The sequence below is a fragment of the Condylura cristata genome, unplaced genomic scaffold (genome assembly GCF_000260355.1).
Source record: "Condylura cristata isolate star-nosed mole 26May11 unplaced genomic scaffold, ConCri1.0 scaffold00008, whole genome shotgun sequence".
Lineage (NCBI taxonomy): Eukaryota > Metazoa > Chordata > Mammalia > Eulipotyphla > Talpidae > Condylura > Condylura cristata.
Genome location: NW_004567109.1, coordinates 29,142,045 through 29,166,513, shown reverse-complemented (window position 1 = coordinate 29,166,513; position 24,469 = coordinate 29,142,045). Strand labels below are relative to the sequence as shown.

Here is a 24,469-nt window from a genome sequence, read left to right as displayed (position 1 = left end):
GGATCTATCTCGTGCAATATGGAGCTATCTTTTCTACCCTTTTACACCAAAACTTCTCCCTATTGTTATATGTAGTTGTGTAACAGGGTGGTGCCAGGGAAAAGGGGAGGTTCCAGGTTCCTTGTGCCACTCAAAGGAGGCTGGAACTGAGGAAAAGAATCTAAAGGAGACTGAAGAGGAAGGAAGCAGGATGGTGGGGAGCCAGGTGACCTTGTAACAGGGTGGTCCCTAGGAAAAGGGGAAGTTCCAGGTTCCCTGCCCCACCCAGGAGGAGGGTGGAACTGAGCAGAGAAAAAGGAGAGAAGAGAAGAGAAGGAAGCTGGATGGAGAACAAGGAGACATGATGAAGCCGCACGGAGCAGCAAGCATGTGAGGAAGAAACCGTGCTTGTTTCCTAACTAACCCTGGACTGGTTAAGGCAGATGTGGGTGAAAGACCTGTAGGGAGGTGACTATTGCAGTGTTTATATTGATTTTGATTTTGCTCTTTTCCTCCCAGATTTGTCTGGCCATTTCTGGCCCTTTTCCATGGGTCCCGGCCAGAAGGTGCTTTAGTCTAGTGGTGGGCTTTCAGGCCTTGCTTTGGGCCAATCCCTTTTGGGTTGACTTTTGCCCACGAGGGGATGGGTAACTTCAGATGTTTGATTTAGAAGTTATATTCTTTGTGTTCCGTATTGTATATTTACTGTATTAAAGTCCCTTTTCATTAAAGTTTTGTATGTTTTTTTCTTGACGCGGTGGATGGCAGAACCCATTTAGAGCAGGCAGGTTTGGGACTTCAGGGGTGTCTCTCTCTCCTTGTCCTATAACAGATCTGGTGTCCTGTAACAACCTGAGGGGGGCACATGGAGCAGAGAAACATGTGAAGAAACTATGCTTGCTTCTTGGTTCTAGGCTGGTTGAAACAGATGTGGGTGAGAGACCAGTGGGGATGTTCACTATGGCACTGTTTATCTTGATTTTGATTTTGCTTTTCCTCCCAGACTTGTCTGGCCATTTCTGACCCTTTTCTATGGGTCCCGGCCAGAAGGTGCTTTAGTCTTGTGACAGACTTTCAGACCTTGCTTTGGGCCAATCCCTTTTGGGTAGACAGGTAACTTCAGGTGTTTGATTTAGAAATCATGTTCTTTGTCTTTCTCTGTATTGCACATGAATTGTATTAAAGTTCCTTTCCATTAAAGGTCTTATGTTTTGTCTTGATGCGGCAGATGGCAGAACCTATTCAGCGCAGGTTTGGGGGTCTAGGAGTGCCCCTCTCTTCCTGAACTGTAACCTTTCCCAGAGTGAACCCAAGGACTCTGCACCAACTCCAAAAAATGAAGTTAGATTGAACTAATAATCTTTCCAGTTTTTTTCTTCTTTTCAAAATCGTTGAAGGGCTTTAAGATTGAATTGATGAGACACACAGAATTAGGTAGAAAAATGTTTGGTAACTCCTTAACTTCCATATGGAAACAGGACAGTCACATTCTAGACAGGATTGGAAACTTTCTTTTATAAGGTGCTTGAAGCACTAAATTTTGTGTATGTGCTTAGCTCTTATAGTTACATCCTATTCTAGGGAACTCAGTTCTTGACTGAGTCACTGTGGCAAAAGGGCATTTAAATAGCTGTGGTAGCCAATGCATGGGATTAGGCAAGTCCCCCAAATTGCTTCAAGCTAAAGGGTTCTGCTATGCAGTTCCTGGGTTCATTCAGGGAACTCTTATGATGCATACTAAGAATAGGGACTGGAGACAGTAGGGTAATCAGGAGGAAAATAAGAAAAAATTTAGCCAAGATAAATCTACAGAACAAAAAATAAGAGAGGGTGGGGTGAAGGGTGAAGTGCTTTTTTTATTTTTTTGTAGACAAGGTAATTCAACAATTCAATTAAGTATCAGCCACAGTGAAAGGATTTTTTTTTTTAGTATCTTCCTCATTACATGGCCTATAGAAATACTACTACTGAGTAAGCAAATGGATAGACAATAAAAGAAAAATTAAGTATAAAATAAAGCTGCTTGAAAAAACCATCTAATCTTAGGTTTGAGTAGTAGTGAAACAATAGTATGTGTAGTATACTGTTAACAATTCTTTTAGCATCTGAACACTGTCTTTTATCACCCTCAATCTCTTCTCTGACCAATGGTGCAGCTTCTTTTCTCTATCATTCATTTGCTACTTATTCACATATTGCCTAAGATACAAGAAATCTCACACAACAATATGGTGAGGGAATGGCTTGGACTGAAGTCTGAAAATGAAAATTGTAGTGCAGAGTCTGTCATTGACTTGGTGTGTGAACTGAGCAAGTTCACTTCACCTCAGGTTTTTTTCTTCAGCTACAAACATTTCTGAAACAAAAATCACTTGATTCTTCCTGGCTCAAGGGTTCTCATAGTATAGTTTTTTTGTAGTCTCCCTCACTAAATGCATTTCAATTATATGCATTATATAGTTATATATATCAAATTCTCAACTCAAATGTTCTCTGTTAAGTTTTCCTGGGTTGTCTAATGGTATCTAGTCTGTATTAGGTATAGCGTCTGCTCTGTAATAAGCACTCTCTCTGTAATAAGCACTCTGGACTGGTCTGTTATATGACATTAAGTTACACTTTAAAAGTACCTAATATAGCTATTTAATGAGATGAAGTTTCAATACTAGGAAACTTTAACAACAAAACTATTGGCCTTTTTCAGTAAGCAACTGTTAAAAGTGGAATCTGAATCGTGCATTATTAAATTTTACGCAAATGTCTGGAATCAATGCAGACAAAAAAAACACTTTACATAAAATTTATAACATTTATTTAGGCCAAAAAAAATTCCCAAACAAAAAACTGTACACACAATGTTAATACCTAAGTGATGTCCTGATTTAAAATCTAGCATTATTCATGTACAGAACACTCCAATTCATCTGGCTATAATAAAGCCTTCAGTCCAGACAATTGAGAGGCTTTTGGAATGTATATACATTAATTTTTTAATAAATTTTTCTTATCATTTGAGTGAAGTTAAACTCTTCCACCAGGAAACAAGCAAAAAACAGCTTATCTAATATTCACAAGTCAGTGAGAATTTGACAGGATTCTACAAAAGTCAGAGGCTCAAAAATTTTTATTCTCTAAGGATTATAAGAAATTATAAATCTTGACATACATTTGTAAATGGAAAATATGCTCTCAAGATTTTATTTGTATGCAACTGTCTGTTTTCATTAGCTAAATAGCATTCATTCTAAGTTGATTAAAATAAACTAACCCAATTTGAAATTTTCCCCAATGTCCAAAATCACATTCTAATGAACTCCATTTATGATTCCCATCAAATAACTTTGCTAGATTTGGATTTTCTAAATATTCTTAATAGTCTTCTGTCTAGCTATAAAGTTTGGCTATGCTGTCACAGCTTTGCTTCGAGAAAAATGAGACAATTTGACCTTCCGATGTTTATCCCCCAAAATGGAGGAGAGGAAAAACAGGCAGAAAAAGCTTTCTTAGACTCTTTCTTAGGCTATCAATTGGTTAATACAGAGCATGTCCGACTAGATTTGGAAACCAAAGTATGCACAATTAGGAGTGTTTCAGATCATGCAAAGCCTATGAAATACTAGAAAAGATAAAGCAATTGCTTGTTTAAAGCACATTGAGCAAATTTTCCTATCATATTATTATTTTCATTACTGGACAAAGGCTGAATTTGCATCATTCCTGAAAGAAAAGTTCAAGAGTTAACACTAAAAATTTAAAATACAAAGCAAATGGTAAAGATTAAACTTTCAATATCCACAATCATTTAAATTAGCTACAATCAATTTTTAGAGGGGAACCTTAAGTTTGTAAACCTCTCAATGAGCTGTCTCAGAACCCCACAGTCATGTCACTTAATGACAGCAATAGTTCTGAGAAGTGCATCATTAGGCAATTTTAGTGTGCGAACATCATGGAATATACTTACACAAACCTATATGGTATAGCTTACTACAAACTCTGACTATATATAGGGACCACCATCTTGTAAGTAGTGTGCTGTTAACCAAAACATTGTCATAAGGTGCATGACTATACTCTGAAGCCCTAGCCATATAAAGTTCCCCATAAAGAACACATCAGCTGGCAGTATGATACTGCCTTTAATTTATACCATGAGTTTAATAACACTGTTTACCCCCAAATAAAAGCTGCACAATAGCAATAGTGCACTGTTTACCCCAAATAAAAGCTGTACAATCCCATAACCATGGGATGTAAACATCCCACTAGAGGACAGGAGGTTAGGTTTCACATACACAAAACAGTAAGTTTGCTTTCCCTGCTATTCATGATCTCTTCAGCTTTGGGTACTGCCATATATTGTCCATGGGGTCACACATTAAAAACATTAAACCAAAACTATGGTTCATTAATCTATCCTCATTTAGCACATAAATGTATTTTCACTGAAATAGTCTTCAAAGGGCTAGATGACATCTTTACATATGACATAATTAAAAATACAGTCAAATGAAAGGGAATAGAAGAAAACAATTCTACTCAAAAGTACAACTCATTAAGTACAACTTAATAAAAGTATACTCATTAAGTACAACTTCGTAGGCTGGATATATACAATTAGTGTTTTAAACCTGAATCTTTGATTATTTAGAAGTTTGTAACAATACCATGAAATTAAATTCTTATAGTAGTGTTAGGGTAGTTTATATCCACCTTGGATAATTTGCTTACATTGACTAGTGTCATTAAATGGCATCGTTTGTCCAGGAATGAGGAACAGCAATATTTAAGGTCAATTCTTAGAACTGTGGGTTTGGTAAGATTTTTTAAATTCTCAACTAAGATCAGTAGCCACTAGGGGGGAAAAAAAGATGAGTAGCTACTGAGTCCTTCACCAGAGGTTTTACTAACTCCTTATTACTACTTTATTCATATTTCTTTACAAATAAACAAAAAAGAACTTTTTACAGTAGAAAGACTATAACAAAACACGTGATAGAAAGGATAAGGAGCCTCAATAATTTTTGCCTTAATTTCAGACCGTTGCTATTTTTAACTCAATGATACCAACATGCATCATCATATTCTAAAAAATCTAATTCCGTTTCCTTTAAAATAAACCTTGCTGTTGCCTGTGGACAGTTACAGTGATATTGTAAAACATCTGAGCACACCTATAATTTGAACAGTGAATGGTTCAATCCTATTCTAAATTGTGCTTGATATAGCAACTCTAAACTACTAAAGAGGTAACCCTTGAAGGCACCAAGTACTGTTACATTCTAATGAACAAATGCAAAAAAAGGGGGCTAACAGATCCTACTTGTAGCTAATTATGCTTTATAATTTCAAAATATACATCTAATGTATGTAACCAGATTCAACCCCTTACAGACAATTCTGTGCCTCAACTAGATATAGATACACAATCTTAAGAAACATCCCAACCACAAAGGCACTACAATTTTTACAATTTTGGGATGTGATACAGTATTATGCTTTTAAGATTGAAAAGTATCTGGCTGTTATCAAAGCTCAAAGTAGCAAACTTAAATTTAAATTTGAATATTGCTGAATTTAAGTTAGATTTTAATTTTAAATAATTTAATTTTTATTAAATGTTTAATCTTCTATTGAAATTATTCTGAATGATAAAGGAAGTTACTGCTTCCTGTACATTTTAGCCATTTCTGAAAACAATTTGTAAAGATAAAAACCTAGAGTTAGCCTTCTAAGGAACATGTACTTTTGCCTCAAACAGGATGACATAGTATAAAGCAAAGCCAAAATTCCAACTTGCTTTCCCTTAACTATATAACAAAATAGACCTGGAAATGGTCAACTTACAAGCTATTGTATGCTGTCCTATATTCCATATTTTTACCTTAGACATTAAAATTAGAAGTCAAGAAAAAAAGAAATATCTTAAAGAATTTTACATTTCCTCTGAAATGGACTTTGTGAAAACTTATCTTGCTCTTATAAAAATGTCTTAAGTTAATTAAATCAATTATCAACCCACAGTTAAATATGGATTAAATATGTTTCTAAAAACCTATTTTCTTTTAGTGTTAAATTTTCACTCTTGTGAGAGTTCCAAATAATTCTACCCTGATTATTGTTGACAGTGATGTAAAACATTTATGTCAAAAATCTTACCAGCATGCTCTTAAGCCAGCTCCTTTCCAAATAAGCATATTTCTTAATAATGACCATTATAAAAAGTACCACTTAAAATCTCTAATTTTAAACATTTGGTTATCTATGAAAATAAGAAAGATTGTAGATTGGCTTGACCCACAAATTAAAATTTAAAATGAAAAATTTTAATTTCTTTTAAAAACAATTATCTTTTTAAAGTTTCTTGGTGATGACTACCTTCCAACTGCTGTAACTGATGTAAAGATAACTGATTCTTTGCTGCAATAGGAAAAAAAAATACTATACTCATAACACGTGTCTTGAAAGGCAATTGCCTAAGAAATAACCATTAAAAAATGTTTCCTTGTATGCAGTGCAACTCAATCATTTATATTAATAGTAGTTTAATTCATCTTTTCATTTCTGGCAGTGAGATGGCAACATCTTCCTGCAACATTTGATAATTTATGTTGAATCAAAATAAAAAGTGACTTCTTATGGCAAATTTACTTATATCAATTATATTTTAACTGAAAAGGTAACATTGCATGTAGTCTTTATTTCACTGAACAAAAATGACTGAAACAGAAGGGGAAGAATGGTCTGTTTTACCGAGACAATTTTTTAAAATTTTACATTTCCATAACAATGACACATAGAGATCTGCACAGATCATCTTTAACACAGAATGCTGTAATATTATACACTGTGATGATTCAGGAAATATTTCTGGAGTAACCAGTGTCTGAATAGGAAGTGGCATTCCGTGTTTCTAGGAATAAATAGAAGAGCAAGCGATTGCTCACTGCCTCAAAGAGTTGTGCTCCAGAAGGCCAGCCTGTCCAGTTCAATAATTGTACCATGAAAAGAGACTGCTGCCAGTTCTTAAACTCTATTTTCCTTTGATAGCTTTTCTTTTAGTGTCTTTTTCTGCCATCCATTCAGGCTCCAGTCAGTGAGTAGCTTTCACAAGGAGAGAATTCAGATTCTTTCACACTATGAAGGACATCTTATAAAAGATACACAGACACAGAATAAAGGCATTTTATACAGAAGCAGTATAAAATTTACAACTGAAGCAGTGCCAGAAATCAGAAGCACAGCTTATGAGAAGCTGCAAATTGACTAGAAGGAACTTTGAGATCAGAAAAATCTGGCCTATGGGTTCGTGCAAACTTTATCATAAAACTGTAGAATTTCAAGCACAGATAAGTTCAAACACTGAAAGATGGGGAAAACTTCCCAAAAGGCAATGATGAACGAGAAACCCTACTTTCTTCATAAGTTAAAAATCACAAGACAAATTAGAGGGCAGCAATGTACATCATCAATCTCAAACTGATCTTATGACTTTTAGGCTCACAGAAACCCTCAAAACATCAGAGAATGATATTCCAAATGAACCTATCACAAAAAGGATTTCTGTGATTCAATTATCCAATTACCTATGGCTATCAATTGAGTCTGGCCTGGGGCTGCTTTTTACAGGGAGGTGGTCTCCCATGTCGTATAATGTGTTTTTCTAAGCTGTCCAAAATGGCCACAGCAATCTGTTGCACATGGGGATCGGTTTTTTCATGTTCTTTGATGTTATATAAATGCTGCAGTCCTCCTTCCTCAATCAGCATGCTGCAATATCGCGAGGCTGAAAAGAAACAGGAGAAAGTTTTTCTTAAAACACAATTTATCCCACACACAAAAAGTTTTTATTTCACTTTAATTTCTTGCTATTATGTTACTGAATAATAACATGCTGCTGCCACATGATAAATACCTCTGTAATTAATTTTTTCACATGATACATACCTCACTTTTTCTTTTTTTAAAAGATTCATTTTCATTTATTTATGCATATAAAAATTGAGGTGTAGGCCAGAGGTGACGGGAGTGAGAGGATTCACCAGAAAAAGAGTGGGGAGCAGAACAGGTGAGTTGAGGGGGAGCAGCAGGTGAGACAGGAGAGGTCTGCTCTGTTATATGTGGGCTAGCTCCCTGGCTAAGGATAGAACTATTGCCACAGTGGCATATACCTGTGTATATACCTGTGTATAAATATAAACATATACCTAATGTATATTGATCCAAAATCACAGGTATATTTCATGCATTTCCCATGTCTTAAAAAAATTATGGCACTCATATTGCACATGTAACTTTATTTTAAAATATTTTGCCTTTAAAAAAAATTTTTTTTTATTTATGCATACAAGAACTGGGGTACAGCCAGAGGTGCGGGGTGGGGTGAGAGGTTTCACAGCGACAGAGTGGGAAGCAAAACAGATAGATCTACTAAAATATACTGCTGAGGGGCAGGTCAGGAGAGTTCTCCTGTGCCATTTGGGTCACCTCCCTGGCCGGGGATCAAACTTGTATTACAGTGGTTGCAGATAGCTTCATAGAGCCATGCTTTACCTGTTGTGCAACTGGGGAGGGCCCTGCTTTTTGTTCTTAAAAGTAATTTTTTTTGACCCCCCCTGGTGGGGCAGCGGGTTAAAGCACAGCACTGAGAATCTAAAGCTGCTTCCGCATGAGTTCGATCCCCGCCTGCCCCGAAGGTGACCACATGGTGAGGCAGACCTCTCCTTCCTGACCCACCTGCTGCTCCCCTCAGCAGTGTACTTTGTCGATCTGCCTGTTCTGTTCCCCGCTCTGTCTCTGGTGAAGCCTCTCACTGCCCCTGAGCCTCTGGCCTGCATCCTAGTTCTGTATGCACAAATAAATAAATCTTTAAAAAAAAAAAAAGTAATTCTTTTTGTGACACCTGACTTAGAGGTTTTCAAAATTTTAGTTATTTTCATTAAATAATTTATACATAGTGAAATTCACTCAATTTTACCTATAGTTTAATCAGTTTTGTGAAATGTATACACTTATATAGAGCCACCACAATCAGAGCACAGGTAATTTAATGTAATTGTGCAGTGTTATGAATAAAAAGCTTAGTGGCAAGGAACTTAGTATGAGAGGCAAGAGATGCTTTCAGGTGGAAGTTTATATGTCAGTACAAACTAGTGTTCTCTGTCACATTCCATTTTTCCTCCTTTGTCCATTCAACACAGAAGAGCTTTCACTGAGTAACCTTTTGTGGTATACACCTAGTTTTCATCAAATTTGGAATGTAACGAGTAAGTCTGATTAAATGTTCAATTGCCTTTGCTATGAGAATATTCTTAAAGAAAATTCTCACATTTCCTATAAAATGCCTTAGGTATATACTCCCTATTAGGTTCCATAAAACAAAATTAATTTGCAGTTACTTGCTCAGAAGAGCTTTACTTCCCCCTAAGAATATGGAATGATTTTTTTTTCTTATACAGAAAGAATATTGCAACTGATTATTTGCAGCCCCTCTACAGAAAGAATATGAATCACTGTAAATGTCATACATGTCTGCTTTCTATTATTTTACTCCATCCATCTTTTTTTAAGTTATTTTTTCCTTAATTCTGACTTTTTAAATCTTTTTAAAAAGATTTATTATATTTATGCATACAAGAGCTGGGGTATACAACCGAGGAGATGGTGTGAGGATCTAATGGTGCACAAAACAGACAGATCTACTGAAATACACTGTTGATTGGAACAGCAAGTGAGACAGAAGAGGTCTGCTGTCTGCTGGGTCTGCTGGGTTTGTTCTTTGGCTGGGGATCAAACTGCTTCTGCAGTGGCTGTTGAAAGCATCACAGTGCTCAGACTTAACCTCTTGGGCCACCAGGAAGCCCTTGATATTTTTTTTTTTAAAGATTTATTTATTTATGCATACAGAACTGAGGGGTACAGGCCAGAGGTGCAGGGGTGGCAAGAGGCTTCACCAGAGACAGAGTGGGGAACAGAACAGGCAGAGTGACTGAAATACACTGCTGAGGGGAGCAGCGGGCGGGTCAGGAGGGGTCTGCCTCGCCATGTGGTCTCCTCCGGGGCAGGTGGGAATCGAACTCATGCGGAAGTGGCTTTAGCTTCTCAGTGCTGTGCTTTAACCCGCTGCGCCACCAGGGAGGGCAAGCCCTTGATATTTTTAATATTAAAAAAATTTAATTTTATACCTTACCCAAAAAAGTTACCTCAAATAAATTGATATTATTGAATAACTAACAAAGAACTGTATTACAATCTTCAAAAGAAGAATGACATGGAATCTTATCTAAATGATTTGTTTATTCTCAGACTATGAATGCTGAGAACAAAGTCTTCAACAATGCAATTTTGTGAGAATGAAGACTGAGTACAAACATGTACCATAAAAACTGAATCTCCTTAAGACAGTTTGTTCAACAAATGAGCTCACTGTAGTAAGACTAATCTTTTAAGCTCATGAAGCTGAACCTGTCTAAGTCTCAAGTACCACTGCTAAAGTACCTTGTACTAAGTAGTTTATTTTGAAAGAATGAATTTAGTGTATAATCCAAGAGTCTCTTATGTTGTATTTTTAAAAGTCTGTATCTATGAAGATCACTTTAATATACAATTCAGTAACTGGTTTCTCTGTAAGGTGACTTACAGAGAAGTCACCCCACTGCCTACACCCCAGTTCTTCTTTCAATACATACGGTTCTTGCTACAGACATGTTGCATGGCCCAAACTGCCCATAGCTGGACTCCTGGTGTTGTAAAACAGCCAAGTAATGGGAAAAATGGATTAAAAGACCTAAAAGATCAAAAGAGAAGAAAAAAAGTTACATTCTGAGTTTAGTGTCATTTATTTTTATTTATCATACGTACAGAAATGGGGTTCAGGCCAAGAGGTGCAGGGGTGAGAGGATTCACTAGAAACAGAGTGAGGAGCAGAACAGGCAGATCTTCTGAAATACATTAAGGGGAGCAGTAGAGTGGCTTGGAGAGGTTCGCCATACCATGTGGGTCAGCTCCTTGGCCAGGAATAGAACTCATGCTGCAGTGGCTGCAGATAGCTTCATCGTGCTGGACTTTAACCCACTGAGCCACTAGGAAGGGCTCAGTGTTATTTATTTTTAAAGATTTATTTTTATTTATTTATGCATACAAGAACTGGGGTGTAGGCAGTGGGTCAGATAGGAAGAGGTTTGCTTTGCCAACTGGCTTAGCTGGTTGACCAGGGATTGAATTCATGCTGCAGTGGCTGCTAATAGCTTGATAATGTTGAGACTTAACCCCTTGCACCACCAGGGAGGCTTTCAGTACCATTTTTTAAACTATCAGTTACTGAGCTTTCCATTCCAGAAATTTTGTCCTAACAGTTCTAAACTGATATATTATAAAATCTATACTACAGAACATAGTTTGTCTTAGCCATTTGAGAAAGGATTATTTTTTTAAAAAATCTTCAGAGAACATGAAAGATTTCAGAACAATTGATTAACAGAGGAAAAACATGTTTTTCAAAAATACCTTTTGGTCTGGAAATTTATAAAAGAAGTTAGTTAATAATTAACTGGTTGAACACCATAAAGAAGGTATACAATTAGCCTTTTCTTCTAGTCTTCTGTCTCCCCAAATGGGTAAACTATAAAGCTGAAGAGGTAAAAAATATTGGCAGAATCAGCATTTATGAAGTAAAAAGCAAAAAATAAGTTTTTCTACGTTTTAAAAATTATAATAGTTTACTTTTACAGTATTTTGTGCCTTTTTGAAAAATAAGCTTTAACAATATTATTTAGCAGCAATCTGGATACTCTATGTAATTAGCAACTTCAATATTATGCTGCCGACTTGTCAAAATAGTTAGGCACACACTTTCAAAATTATTACTGCTTTTCCAAATTAACCTAATGCCACTTTTCTTTCTTCCAGTGTATCATCCTGCTTTAGACATTTTTACATTACTATATCATTTCCTCTTTCTAAAATCTTCAGTACCTACTAATCATCTCTCTAAACTCAGCTCACAATCTACTTTATTTGGCAGATTTTTTCTTATACTTTTCCAGTGGAGATTTAAGTACTCTCATCTTTAAGTTCACAGCAAATCTACATACATAACAAGCGTAACAGTCAATTACATCTAATTCACACTTGGTATTCCTAAGGAGCCTGAAGATTCTTGTGTGTAGGCACAATGTCTTACTTATTTTTGAATTTCAAAAGTACTGAATAAGTCTCTGGCACTTCTCTTCAATAAATGGAGAATTAAGAACTGATTAATGACAGCAGAAAAAGTCAAAATAGCTTGCCTCTTTTAAAGTCAATATGAAGAAAGGCTCTCCCTGGTGGCTCAAAGGGTTAAGTCTCAGCACTATGAAGCTATACACAGCCACTGCAGCAATGAGTTCAATCGCTGGCCAAGGAGCTAGGCCACATGGTGCAGACAGCCCTCCTGGCTTGCCAACTGCTTCCCGTAGTAGTGTACTTCAGTAGAACTGCCTATTCTGCTTCCCACTCTGTCTCTGGTGAATCTTATCACCTCCTCACACCTCTGGCCTACACTCCAGCTCTTGTATGCATAAATAAATAAATGTTTAAAAAAAAAAAGCCTATATGAAGATAGATGCCAGAGGGAAAAATGATACACATAGGTAATGATCTCCAGGCAAACAATATGCCTAAGTTACTGGTTTAATGTTAACTGTCCATGCTAATTACCTGTATGCTACCATCTCACATTCAGGAGTTGGCCATTTCAAAATAGCTGAATGCTGTAAAATACAAGACACACAAGAAGGGATTATGTTTATTTATTATGGCATTATTGCATTATGAAGTTTTGATAATATTACTATGAATGTTGTTTGCTCCAGAAAACACCAAATAACCATACCAGATCATCCAGAAGAGAATTCCTCTGGCTACGGCTCAATGTCCATGCTTGTTCACCTCTAGATATTAAATGGGCAATAATTCCAGCTGCAAAGTAACTGACTTCCACTTCAACACTGTGTAGGAGGCTACTAATGTGGTCTATAAAATCCTTCCACATTAACTCAGAATGCAATTCTTGTACTTCAGCTATGTTGTTCTGAAAAAAAAAAAAAATATATATATATATATATATAAATGTATTGTAAATGGTTAAATAGTAAGAAAAAATAGAGATTACAATAATTTAAACATGAACCTGCACATGGACAAAAAGTGAACAGAGATGACAATGATTTATTTAAACATATACTGACACAGAATAGTGGGATTACAGGTGATATTTATTTTTTCTCTTCCCTAAATATGAAGGTAATAAAGAAAGGTAGAAGAAGTAAAGTTCCTTTTCAGACAAAATGGTGAACTAGATAACCTATAAATCCTATCACTACAAATTATCTAGAAATGTTGAGTGAAAAATAACTAAGGGGCCCTCTGTGGTGGTGCAACAGCTTAAAGCACAGCACTATGAAGCTATAGCAGCCACTGCAGCATGAATTCTATCCCCAGTCAAGGAGGTAACTCACATGGTGTGGCAGATCTCTCCTGTCTAATCCACTGCTCCCCTAAGCAATATATTTCAGTACATCTGCTTGTTCTGCTCCTCTCTCTAGTAAGTCCTCTCACCCTCCATACCTCTGGCCTGTACCCCAGTTCTGTATGTATAAATAAATAAGTAAGTCTTTATAAAAAGAAGGAAAGAAAAATAACTAAAGTCTTTTAAATATGTAAGTTTACTTTTTGGAGCAAACAGAACCAAACTAAAGCCATCAATTGCAGAGGAAAGAACACTGGGTTATATGAGTTATGTAAGGATAGAAAGTAAAGACTACAAATTGGAACTAGGTTTCCCATTCAAAGAAAGGGCTTTCAAAGCATTACACCTCAAGAAAAGACTCGACAATACAGATATATGACAGAAGCTTATTGAAACTGAGTCTATATGGAAAAGATTTACCTTGTGAATTATAACTACAGACCTGCCCTGAAATTGAAAAGCAACAGCAAGGTAAGTATGAAGAAACCAAGAAAGTTTGGTATTTAGAATACAGAAGTATTCCATCTGGAATACAGAGTATATCCAAAGAATAAAAGGGTTAGCAGTTCTGAATAATGTGGAAAATCTAAGGAGATAAGCCAGGATCCACTTGTTTGAATAACACAGTGATCATAGATATTTAAAAAATTGTCTTAGACCTCTACCGAATATCAGCATTTGACTGCTGGACTTGACATAAGATGTTTTTTTCTAGTTAATATTTAAGAAAGACCTCTGTTTATAAGGGGAAAAATTTAAGGGTTTCCAACTTAAGACTGGTTGATCTCTCCTAAAGGATTAAAGATCCAATTTATCTCGGTACTTAAACCTCCTTCTCAAAAAAGTGTATTGATACAACAAGAGACATTACAAAAAAAAAATCCCACTGATTAGGAAAAAAATTTTCTCATACAAAACTAGCGATAAAGTATTGATCACAAAGATATATAAAGAACTGATGAAACTTAACAAAAATAAATAACCCCATCAAAAAACAAGCAGCACAGCTAAAAAGACACATCTCCAAAGAGGAAATGCAGACAGTCAACAAGCATTTGAAAAAACGTTCAACATCACTTGTAATAAGGGAGATGCAAATTAAAACCACAATGAGATACCACCTCACCCCAATGAGAATGGCACATCTTCAAACAACTAGCAACAACAAATGTTAGCAAGGATGTGGAGAAAAAGGAACTCTCCTGCACTGCTGGTGGGATGCAAACTAGTACAACTACTATGGAAAACTGTTTGGAGGTTCCTCAAACTGCTTAACATGGAGCTTTCCTACGACCCAGCAATCCCACTCCTAGGTATCTACCCAAAAGACACAAAAACACTGATTCAAAAAGATACCTGCACCCCGTCCAGCTTTATTTACAGTTGGAAAGACATGGAATCAACCCAAAGACCCAAAAGTAGATGACTGGATTAAAAAGATGTGGTACAGGCCCTCCCTGGTGGCACAGAGAGTTAAAGCACAGCACTGACAAGCTAAAGCCACTTCCGCATGAGTTCGATTTCCCCCTGCCCCGGAGGTGACCACATGGCGTAGCAGACCTCTCCTGACCCGCCCCGCTGCTCCCCTCAGCAGTGTACTTCGTCAATCTGCCTGTTCTGCTCCCCACTCTGTCTCTGGTGAAGCCTCTGGCCGCTCCTGAGCCTCTGGCCTATACCCCAGCTCTGTATGCACAAATAAATAAATCTTTAAAAAAAAAAAAAGATGTGCTACAGATATACAATGGAATGTTACTCAGCAAACAAAAAAATAAACACATGCCTTTTGTAGCAACATGGATGGTGCTGGAAAAGATCATGCTCAGTGAAATAAGCCAGAAAGAAAAGGAAAAATACTGGATGGTTTCACTCATAGCAGGAGTATAATGGACCAGGCAAGAAAATAATGATAATAATGAACAACTATATACCAGAGACATTTTATGGGGATGGAGTAGGGGATGGGATCAAAAACATTGGGGGGAGGGAAGTGCACTGGACTATGGTGATGGCACATGTGTGATTTGATGATGGGAAGCCCACGGGGATTACAACTGAGATGGAAAAAGGCACAAAATGATGGAAAATAAACTATTGTATTGTTTTTTTTAAAGATACTGGAAAAAAAGTTACTGAGTTAAAACTTAGCCCTCACCACCACCACTACCCACCCCACAAACACACACACTGTGAAAGGGTAAACTATATATAGCTTGTGGCCTTTTTTTTTTTAATACATACAAGAATTGGGATACATGCCAGAGAGTTGGGTGGGGGGATGGGTAAGAGGTCTCACCAGAGCCAGAGTGGGGAACAGAATAGGCAGATCGAATGAAATTCACTGCTGAGGGGAGTAGGGGGCGAAACAGAAGAGGTCTGCTGTGCCATGTGGTCCAACCCTGGCAGGGCTGTGGATAGCTTCACAGTGCTGTGCTTTAACTCCTGTGCCAGCAGGGACATCTGTGTGGCCTGCTTTTCATTTATTACATTATGCCCATTTTCTTATTTCATTAGTATTTACAAGTATAGTAGCAACGTTCAAAGCATTACTTTAGGCAAATAAAAATTACACCTGGGCCTCCCTGGTGGCATAGGGGTTAAAGACATAGCACTATGGCACTATCATGCTATCACCAGCAGGGTAGCTGACCCCCATTGCATGGCAGACCTCTCCTGACCCACCCACTGCTGCCCTTAGCAGTGTATTTCAATCTACCTATTCTGTTCCCCACTCTGTCTCCACTGAATCCTCTCCCCACACATACCTCTGCCCTATATCCCAATTCTTGAATGCATAAATAGATAAATCTTTTTTTAAAAAAATCACACCTTAGGTTTAGAAAAGTCATTGAAAGAGGAGGGACTTCGGGGTGGGGGCAGTGCATGCACATGTGAATGCGACTGAGTGTGTGAGAAAGGAGGGAAGGGTAGTTGAGTTAGAGTCTCAGTTACTTGGGATCTATTTGTTCTCTTCTTCCCTCCCCTACACCTTTCTGATGATAGTGGTAAGCATTTATTTTCATTCATTTAGAAATCTCTTAAAATGTCAGGGTTGGGGGTATAGAATCAAAGGCAGGACAGGGTAAAGGAAGAAAGCAGAAAGAGGACAAGGAGATGAAGAAGATTAACATGGAATTAAGGAAGAGTCTCAGAGGAGGTGACAGAATTAACCTTTGATAATGATCTGTTCTCATTAAGGCTTGCGTGATGTTCTCATAAATCTGGATTTCCTGAATATGGCTAATGTAGATCTAAGTTCACTGACATGACCATCCAACTTATATCAACTTTAACAGCTGAAACTTAGTGATAATATGATCTCTGGACACTTGGAAATCCTGGCTGAGAATCAGTCAAATATCACCTACCCAAATATGAGTGGAAATAAAATCAGAAATCTCAGTGGAAAGAAAAATTTGAAGTCTTCACTTACTTAACTGTGAGATTACAAAATCTGGAAAATCTTAGAGAAAGTATTTTTGAACCGTTGCAGCAATTTACATACTAAGATTTGACCAGGATATCAAAGCACCCGACTGGGAAGAGAATGATGAAGATGATGATGAAGAGGAAGGTGAAGCTGGCCCACTTGAAGGATATGAGGGAAAAAAGGATGAAGATGAGGATGGAGATGAAGCAGGCCTGGAGTTGGGAAAGCAATAAAAGGATGTGGGCCTCTCAAACTTAATGAAGGAAATTCAGGATGAAGATGAAAATGATGATGATGATGCTGATGCTGAATAAAGGGAAGATGCAATAGGACAAGGTCTTTTGAGGAAAAAAGAAGAAACAAAATGCTAAAAACTATGGAGAGGAAGATGACTCTATCACTCTAAGACCACACTCCCTAATGTTCCTGGGTGTGCAACAGAGTTATCACATCTTTGTTTTTTCATGTATAATAACTACTCCTATAGGAGATAATGTGTAACTTTTGATAGGAAAAGTATGATTTTACTATTTTTGTCTTATCATTCCAAGTAAGATTTACTAATATGTTAATGACCATACTGTATGGTCATTTTCCATTCACCCTGCTATGACATTCCCTAGCGTATTATTTAGAACCTTAATTTTTCGAATTCATGTTCATTGTACTTGTCATTTTTAGCCCAGAATTTAAGATTACTTTTTTTAAAATTATAGCTTGCAATTTAGCAGGAAATGTTTATATCTTACCAAAAGTCCCAGGACTTTTTGTTGAATGGATGACTCAGTTGGGAAAGACTGTAAAAAGAAAGAGGAACCTGTCACTATCAAAAGAACCAAACATAATAAATGAATGTTTAAATAATCAATAAATAAACTGTAAATAAATTTCCATTCTAACCTCTAGAACCCTCATGAAGAGTTCTAACCCTTGGTTTTCAATAAAGTGTCTGCACGTGGTTGGAGATTCATCTGTAAGATTCCAGAGTGCACTCAAAGTAAATTTCAAAGTAGTATCCACTGAATTTTGATTGGTTTTCTGCTTCACTATTTGAAGAAGTTGCTGAAAGAAAGAAAATAAAATTAATTTCTAATTGAATTATTATTATAATTAGTGGTAATAATGACACATCTGTGATGACTGATCTCATGACTTAAAACATTCTCTATAAAGAGTCTTATAACAGCCTTTTAGATCAGATTTTCCCTTCAGAAAGTATAGGATCATTATAAATACTTCTATTTATTCTGATCATATCTATAATCTAACCGCCTATAAGTCAAATGAAAAGGAAAATAATTAAAGCTTAAGGCCAACTATCCCACCCAACTGGTAATAACCTATACTTATTTACAGAACCTGGTAATAAAAATGATATAGAGGAAGAAGGAGAAATGAAGCTAACATTTATAAAATATCAACAAATTATATCCTATATTGCAGTATCATTACCCTTACTTTTTAGGAGAGGAAATAGGATCTAGGAAACATTAAGTAATTTAAACATGGTCAACTTAGTAAAAGCAAGTAATAAATCAACTCATAAGTTTCCTTAAAAAAAAAAGACAAAATAATACAAGAAACTTAAAATCTATATTAGATTTAAATAAGTTAACTGCTTTGAAATCTCATTTGCAAATTATTTCTATAATACTTTCAACTCAGACAGTTCACTTTAAAAGGATGTTTTAAGACCTATTGATGGCATCCAAAATTCTATTTTTGATTACACTTTTAAGAGTAAAAGGGAGCTCTACTAAATAAATAAAACTATTAAAGTTACAAATAATTCAGGGGGGAAAAGGAATACAGGTGCAATTATATAACTTTCTTCTTAATATAAAAAATGTTTTAGTTTTTAAAAATGGTCACCACAGGGCCCTCCCTGGTGGCGCAGCAGGTTAAAGCACAGCACTAAGAAGCTAAAGCCACTTCCGCATGAGTTCGATCTCTGACCCGGAGGTGACCCACAAGGTGCAGCAGACCTCTCCTGACCCACCCAATGCTCCCCTAGGCAGTGTACTTGGTCAGTCAGCCTATTCTGCTCCCCATTCTGTCTCTAGTGAATCCTCTCACTGACCCAGCACCTCTGGCCTGTACCCCAGCTCTGTATGTATAAATAAATAAATCTTAAAAAAAAAAAAAAAGGCCACCATAGTGAAAACAAAAAACATGAAGGCAAAAGTATTTAAATCAAAAATGTTTTTTGAGAAGTTCTTGCTTGGCCCTCCCTGGTGGCACAACAGGTTAAAGCACACCACTACGAAGCTCGAAGCTAGCTGCAGCCCCTTCAGCACAAGTTCAAACCCTAGCCAGGGAGGTGACCCACATGGTGAGGCAGGTATCTCCTGTCCAGCTTGATGCTCCCCTCAGCAGTGTACTTCGTCAATCTGCCTGTTCTGCTCCCCATTCTGTCTCTGGTGAATCCTCCCGTAGTCCCTGCACCTCTAGTTTGAACCCCAGTTCTGTATGCATAAATAAAAAATAAGTTCTTGTTTTATGGGGCCTCTGATGGCATAGGCAATTATGTAATTTAACCACAAAGTGACTAAGGCTGTGGCACTAGAATCGGGTTACCTAACTGGATAACCTTGTTTACCAGTTTAATTCTGCTTCCTCATCTGTACATTGCTTGTGATAATTTAGAGCCTAAAAGGAAAAAAAAGCTGTCCACCATCATCACTGCTACTAGCTCCTTAAATGATGCTTAATTTCCCCCCAATGTCTATGAGTAGACTGCTTCCTAAAAAAATCTCTGAAAATATTCCTAGACAAAATTACTGAGACACATATACAATAATAAAAAGTCACAAGTAAAGCTAAATGTCATCCCTGAAAATAGTAAAAATAAACAAAATTTGCGTAATTTTCTTCTAATTTAACATATACTTTATACTAGCTACTTAATCTTTTATCTCCCTTTTCACTGAACCATCTTAGTAACTATAAAGTAATTAGTGATAGCATCTTCAACCCCAAAATTCGTACTCTTTCCATTACACTATCATAGCCTTCTCCTCTCTCTGCATAACTTCATACATGTCTCTATTATTATATGTCTTAGATTGTATTATAACCATGTCTACACAGTCATTTTCTCAACTGTTCTTTGAATTTCTTATGGGTAAGAATTAAGATCCAATTCAGTATGAATCTCTAACACCTAGTGAGGTGGTAGTTACCTAATCAGTATTCTATACATATTCAACAAATAAATGGCTGCAGAGGAGATCATAAACTTACTCTGACAATGAAGAGCTCAGCTCCAAGCTGTGCAGTTTGTTCTGTAGAAAGCTGCAAGCAAGCAGAACACATGGTAAATGTCCAAGAACTCACTAGTAATTTAAAAGTATCATTCACTGACTTCAAAAGCCTGGAATTCTGCAAGACTGAATGCATCTTGAATAAACAGATTAGAAGAGAGGTTTGCTAGCCTTTCTGACATACAGATTTTGGGAAAAATAGAAACTATAATAGGAAACAGCCAGCTACAGAAAATCATTCAACAAGAATTCAAGTACCTTGGCAGCCAGGATGGAAATAATAGCAACTGCCATTCTTTGCATGTTTTGATCTTCATGGTTACAGAGCCACTGCATGACAAGCTTGGCTGCTTCAAACCTGAAAACACACAAAGGGTTTCATGAGTTAATCCTGGTAGCCTATGCAGTTTCAGAGCCCTCACTGAGAGCTGATGTTATAAATTGGGCAGGTGAGAAGGAAAGGGAAAATTCCTCTTACCTGACACAGAACAACAACTACAGTTATTATTTTGGAAACAATGCCTCATTATCAATACTGACAAACTTTCTAAGGGAATTAAAATTCTGGAAATATGGCCACCTTCAAGTATTATAACATTTCTGTGGAGATTTCTGCACTGTAATTTTAATTATTTTCTAGGTTCGTCACAGAACAATGGGTTCATTCTTTCATTCATTCATTCATACACAATTATGGAGGTCCTGCTTTGTGTCAGATACTACTCTTACTGCTGGAGATAGAACAGTGAATGAAATAGAAAAATAAATCTCTGCTCTCACAGAGTTTACATGCCAGTGGGGAAATGTAATAAAAGAGTATAAGTAAAACATGTAGATGATGTGATTTAGTACTGATATATACTACAGAGGAAAAATTAAAAGCAGGCAAAGAGAAAGATAAAATGTTGAAATTTTATGCAAGACAGATAGGGAAGTCCTCAGCGAAACTTTTGAGGAAGTAAAAAAACTATCCATGTGAATATCTAAGTAAAATGGTCAACACAATGACTTTGAAGTAGGTGTGGGAAGATTTTGAAACAGCATAGAGGCCAGGGAGGCCAAAGCAGAAATAACAAGGAAAAGAATAGTAAAAGATGAGGTCAGAAGTTAAGGGGAGGTATATCATGTGAGTCTTAATACAGAATTAGTTTTTACTCTGAATGTGATGAAAGGTCATGGAAAGATTCTGAGCATGGCTGTGACATGAACTGGTGTAGGTTTTCAATAGAACTATTGTTATTATCTGTGTTTAGAAACAACTTCAATAGGAAGAGCAGTTTAAAGGCTAACACAAAAATTCAGGAGAGAAATCCCTTTTAGTTTAGTTAAGTGGTAAAAACATAAGTAAACAAAAATAATCAAATTCTGGTCATGTTTTGAAGATACAGCTGGTTTACCACAGTACTGAATATGTGTGTAAGATAAGGAGAGAAATCACTGGATAACACCCAGAAAAACATCTGACTACCTTACCCAAAACTTAATCTTTTAAGACTTACATATCACTTCCATTCAGAAGCTTTCCTTGGCAAGTTTATTATTGCTTTATCAATGGGCCTTAGCACCTTGTAACTCTGTCAGACAACTGTGATTATCTGCAGACTCACCTGAATTTCCCATTGACCTGTCAGTTCTCTGAGAGAAGAACCAGCTGCTATTTAGTCCTTCATACCAACAATCCAACACAGTGACTGACATAGAAGTAGTTCAGCTGGTTTACCACAGTACTGAATGTGTGTGTAAGATAAGGAGAGAAATCACTGGATAACACCTAGAAAAACATCTGACTACCTTACCCAAAACTTAATCTTTTAAGTCTTACATATCACTTCCATTCAGAAGCTTTCCTTGGCAAGTTTATTATTGCTTTATCAATGGGCCTTAACACCTTGTAACTCTGTCAGACAACTGTGATTATCTGCAGACTCACCTGAATTTCCCATTGACCTGTCAGTTCTCTGAGAGAAGAACCAGCTGCTATTTAGTCCTTCATACCAACAATCCAACACAGTGACTGACATAGAAGTAGTTCTTAATACATGTTGGCTGAATGACTCTGATGCAAATCACTCTTCTATTAACTTCCTTCGAACCCACTGTTACCTCCTTTCTATTCCCAAGGCCCTCTTTGATACAGTCTTGTTACTGGTATGGCAGTATATTCCTAGTGGGCCACTATCTTTTACTTTGTGTCTACACAGCAGTAATAAGTCTATCAAAGGACATAGGCATGATGTCAGTCCTGTATTTTTAGACTATCATATAAGCCCATACTTTCAAATGTCATTTTTCCCTGCTTTTACTGCAAGGTGGACTGCTCAGTCCTCAAATACTCCCACAATTACAGTAATAAGAGTGAGAAGTTAAGAAAACAATGTCTGAATTTCTTTGATTTTTTGGGATTTAAATTCTGGTTCAATATAATGTAAAAATAACAAAATATTTTCTCCTGGGAGGCAGTACAGTCAAGTCACTAAGACATCATACACTTTGAAGTCAACTACCACTTACTAACTTTAGGACTCTAGGCAAGTTCCTTAACCTCTCTGAACTTCAATTTTCTCATCTAGAAAACAATATTCCACTCTATGACATGATATCCTATACCTCAGATTTGTTATGAGAATCAAGTGATATCACATATAAAGTTTAAGCCTTAGTACAGAATTGACACATACCAAGCTTCTGATTGTTGATTCCTATGAACTGGCTACTAGATGGCCACTCACGGGCAACTGAGACCTATTTGCTATATGCAAATCATAGCAGAGAATCCCTTGACTACCTCTACCTATAGAATATAAGCTGTATCACAAGGTAGGCCCGGCTGCTGTTGACTTTATTATGTGACTGTCTCCATGGTCTCAGGATAACTCTGCCTGTGATAACATCAAATACTCTGCTGAAGCAAATGGTTCTTGATGTATGGTCACATGTCCCCTTCCCTGTGCCCCGCAAAACTTTGTCCCCCATTCCTATCCCACCCTCCAGACTTTACTCCTCATACCATTTTCACATGACCAGCTTTTACTAGCCTGTATGCTTCCAATGGCACAAGAACAGATTCTGCTCAAGTAGAAGTCTTGTCTTGCAAACCTGCTCCACAACTGCTATGTAGGTCCCTCATCCTAATCCTGTCACAAAATGGCAACAAAGTTCCTGTCACAACATCTGATAAAGGCTGATTTTTACTAGTATTGAGTCCTCTGTATCTTTATTTTTGTAGCTCCCACAACACATAAGACAATCAACTCAATCAGCTCTCATCTTCAAATCAATATAGCATGCCTATTAAAAGCAGAGGTTCTAGAGTCAGTCTAAATTTAAATCTTGATCTGCTTCTTAATATCTTACTATCTTGAGCAAGTTACAAACCTTTCTGTGCCTCTTTTTCCTAATCACAATTTCACAAGATGAAGTTTTTAATGCCCATCAATCAGATAAAATTTTTCCTTACTTACTTGGAGGCCCAATGTATTTGGTCAACACTTCCTCTGTGAAAAATTGTGTTTTCTCTTATACTCATTAATTTATCTATCGATCCAACAAATACCCACTGAATAATTACAAAGGGATGAATCAATCACAGCCTCTGACTGCAAAGAAAAAAGATTCTAGCAAATGCACTGGTTAGATCCAAGGTGGGTAAGCTACAGCCTACCTAGAATATTCTTATAGCTGTGGGACAAATACCTGTCTGTAAAGTTTTACTGAAACACAGTCACCGCCATTTAACTACATGTTGCCTATGGCTGCTTTTGGGGTACGAAAGTTAAGTAGTTGCAACTGAGATCCTATGCCTCACAAACTTTAAATATTTATTATCTGGGTCTGGGCTAGTTTACAAGTTTCTTTAGGAAAGTAAGCAGTATGTCTCACACATCTATGACTTCACTGCAGCAATAAATACAGATGTTCAATACTTATAAAGTGAAACTAGTGACCTACATAGATATAAGTAGTTCTGTTTCAATCCAAACTATTTCAATAAGTCGAACACTTTACTCCACAGTCATGTCAGATAATAGTGTACTGTTACCGGAGTAAATCACAGTAAATGAATGCACCCCAAATATTTTTCATTAAATCATATAGCATTAACTTCTTTTCAAAGTAAAATTATTTTCAATTTATATTTTAAACAAGGAAACATATTATTCACACTTTTTGGCTCCTATACCATAACACTTTAGAAAATAAAGGATTCCCTTACTGGAATCTAGCTGTATGATTTCTTAACCTATACTTTAAAAGTTTCTTCATAATCACATATTTAAAAACAGTAATAATAAG

At 36.7% G+C, this 24,469-nt stretch overlaps 1 protein-coding gene and 1 pseudogene across 1 annotated transcript in view; one reads left to right on the top strand and one right to left on the bottom strand.

The window, feature by feature from the left end:
- Positions 1-1,815: 1,815 nt before the first annotated feature.
- Positions 1,816-24,469, bottom strand: part of ZYG11B (zyg-11 family member B, cell cycle regulator) — a 57,688-nt gene continuing 35,034 nt past the window's right edge. Inside the window, exons 7-14 of the mRNA XM_004679018.2 lie at positions 20,435-20,534; positions 20,157-20,207; positions 17,814-17,975; positions 17,663-17,710; positions 12,851-13,048; positions 12,676-12,728; positions 10,668-10,765; positions 1,816-7,765 (exon numbers count right to left, since the gene is read on the bottom strand). Of these exons, the coding sequence (XP_004679075.1) occupies positions 7,575-7,765; positions 10,668-10,765; positions 12,676-12,728; positions 12,851-13,048; positions 17,663-17,710; positions 17,814-17,975; positions 20,157-20,207; positions 20,435-20,534 (901 nt within the window). The 3' untranslated portion in view covers positions 1,816-7,574. The remainder of the gene's footprint in view (positions 7,766-10,667; positions 10,766-12,675; positions 12,729-12,850; positions 13,049-17,662; positions 17,711-17,813; positions 17,976-20,156; positions 20,208-20,434; positions 20,535-24,469) is intronic.
- Positions 16,601-17,414, top strand: LOC105853370 (annotated as a pseudogene).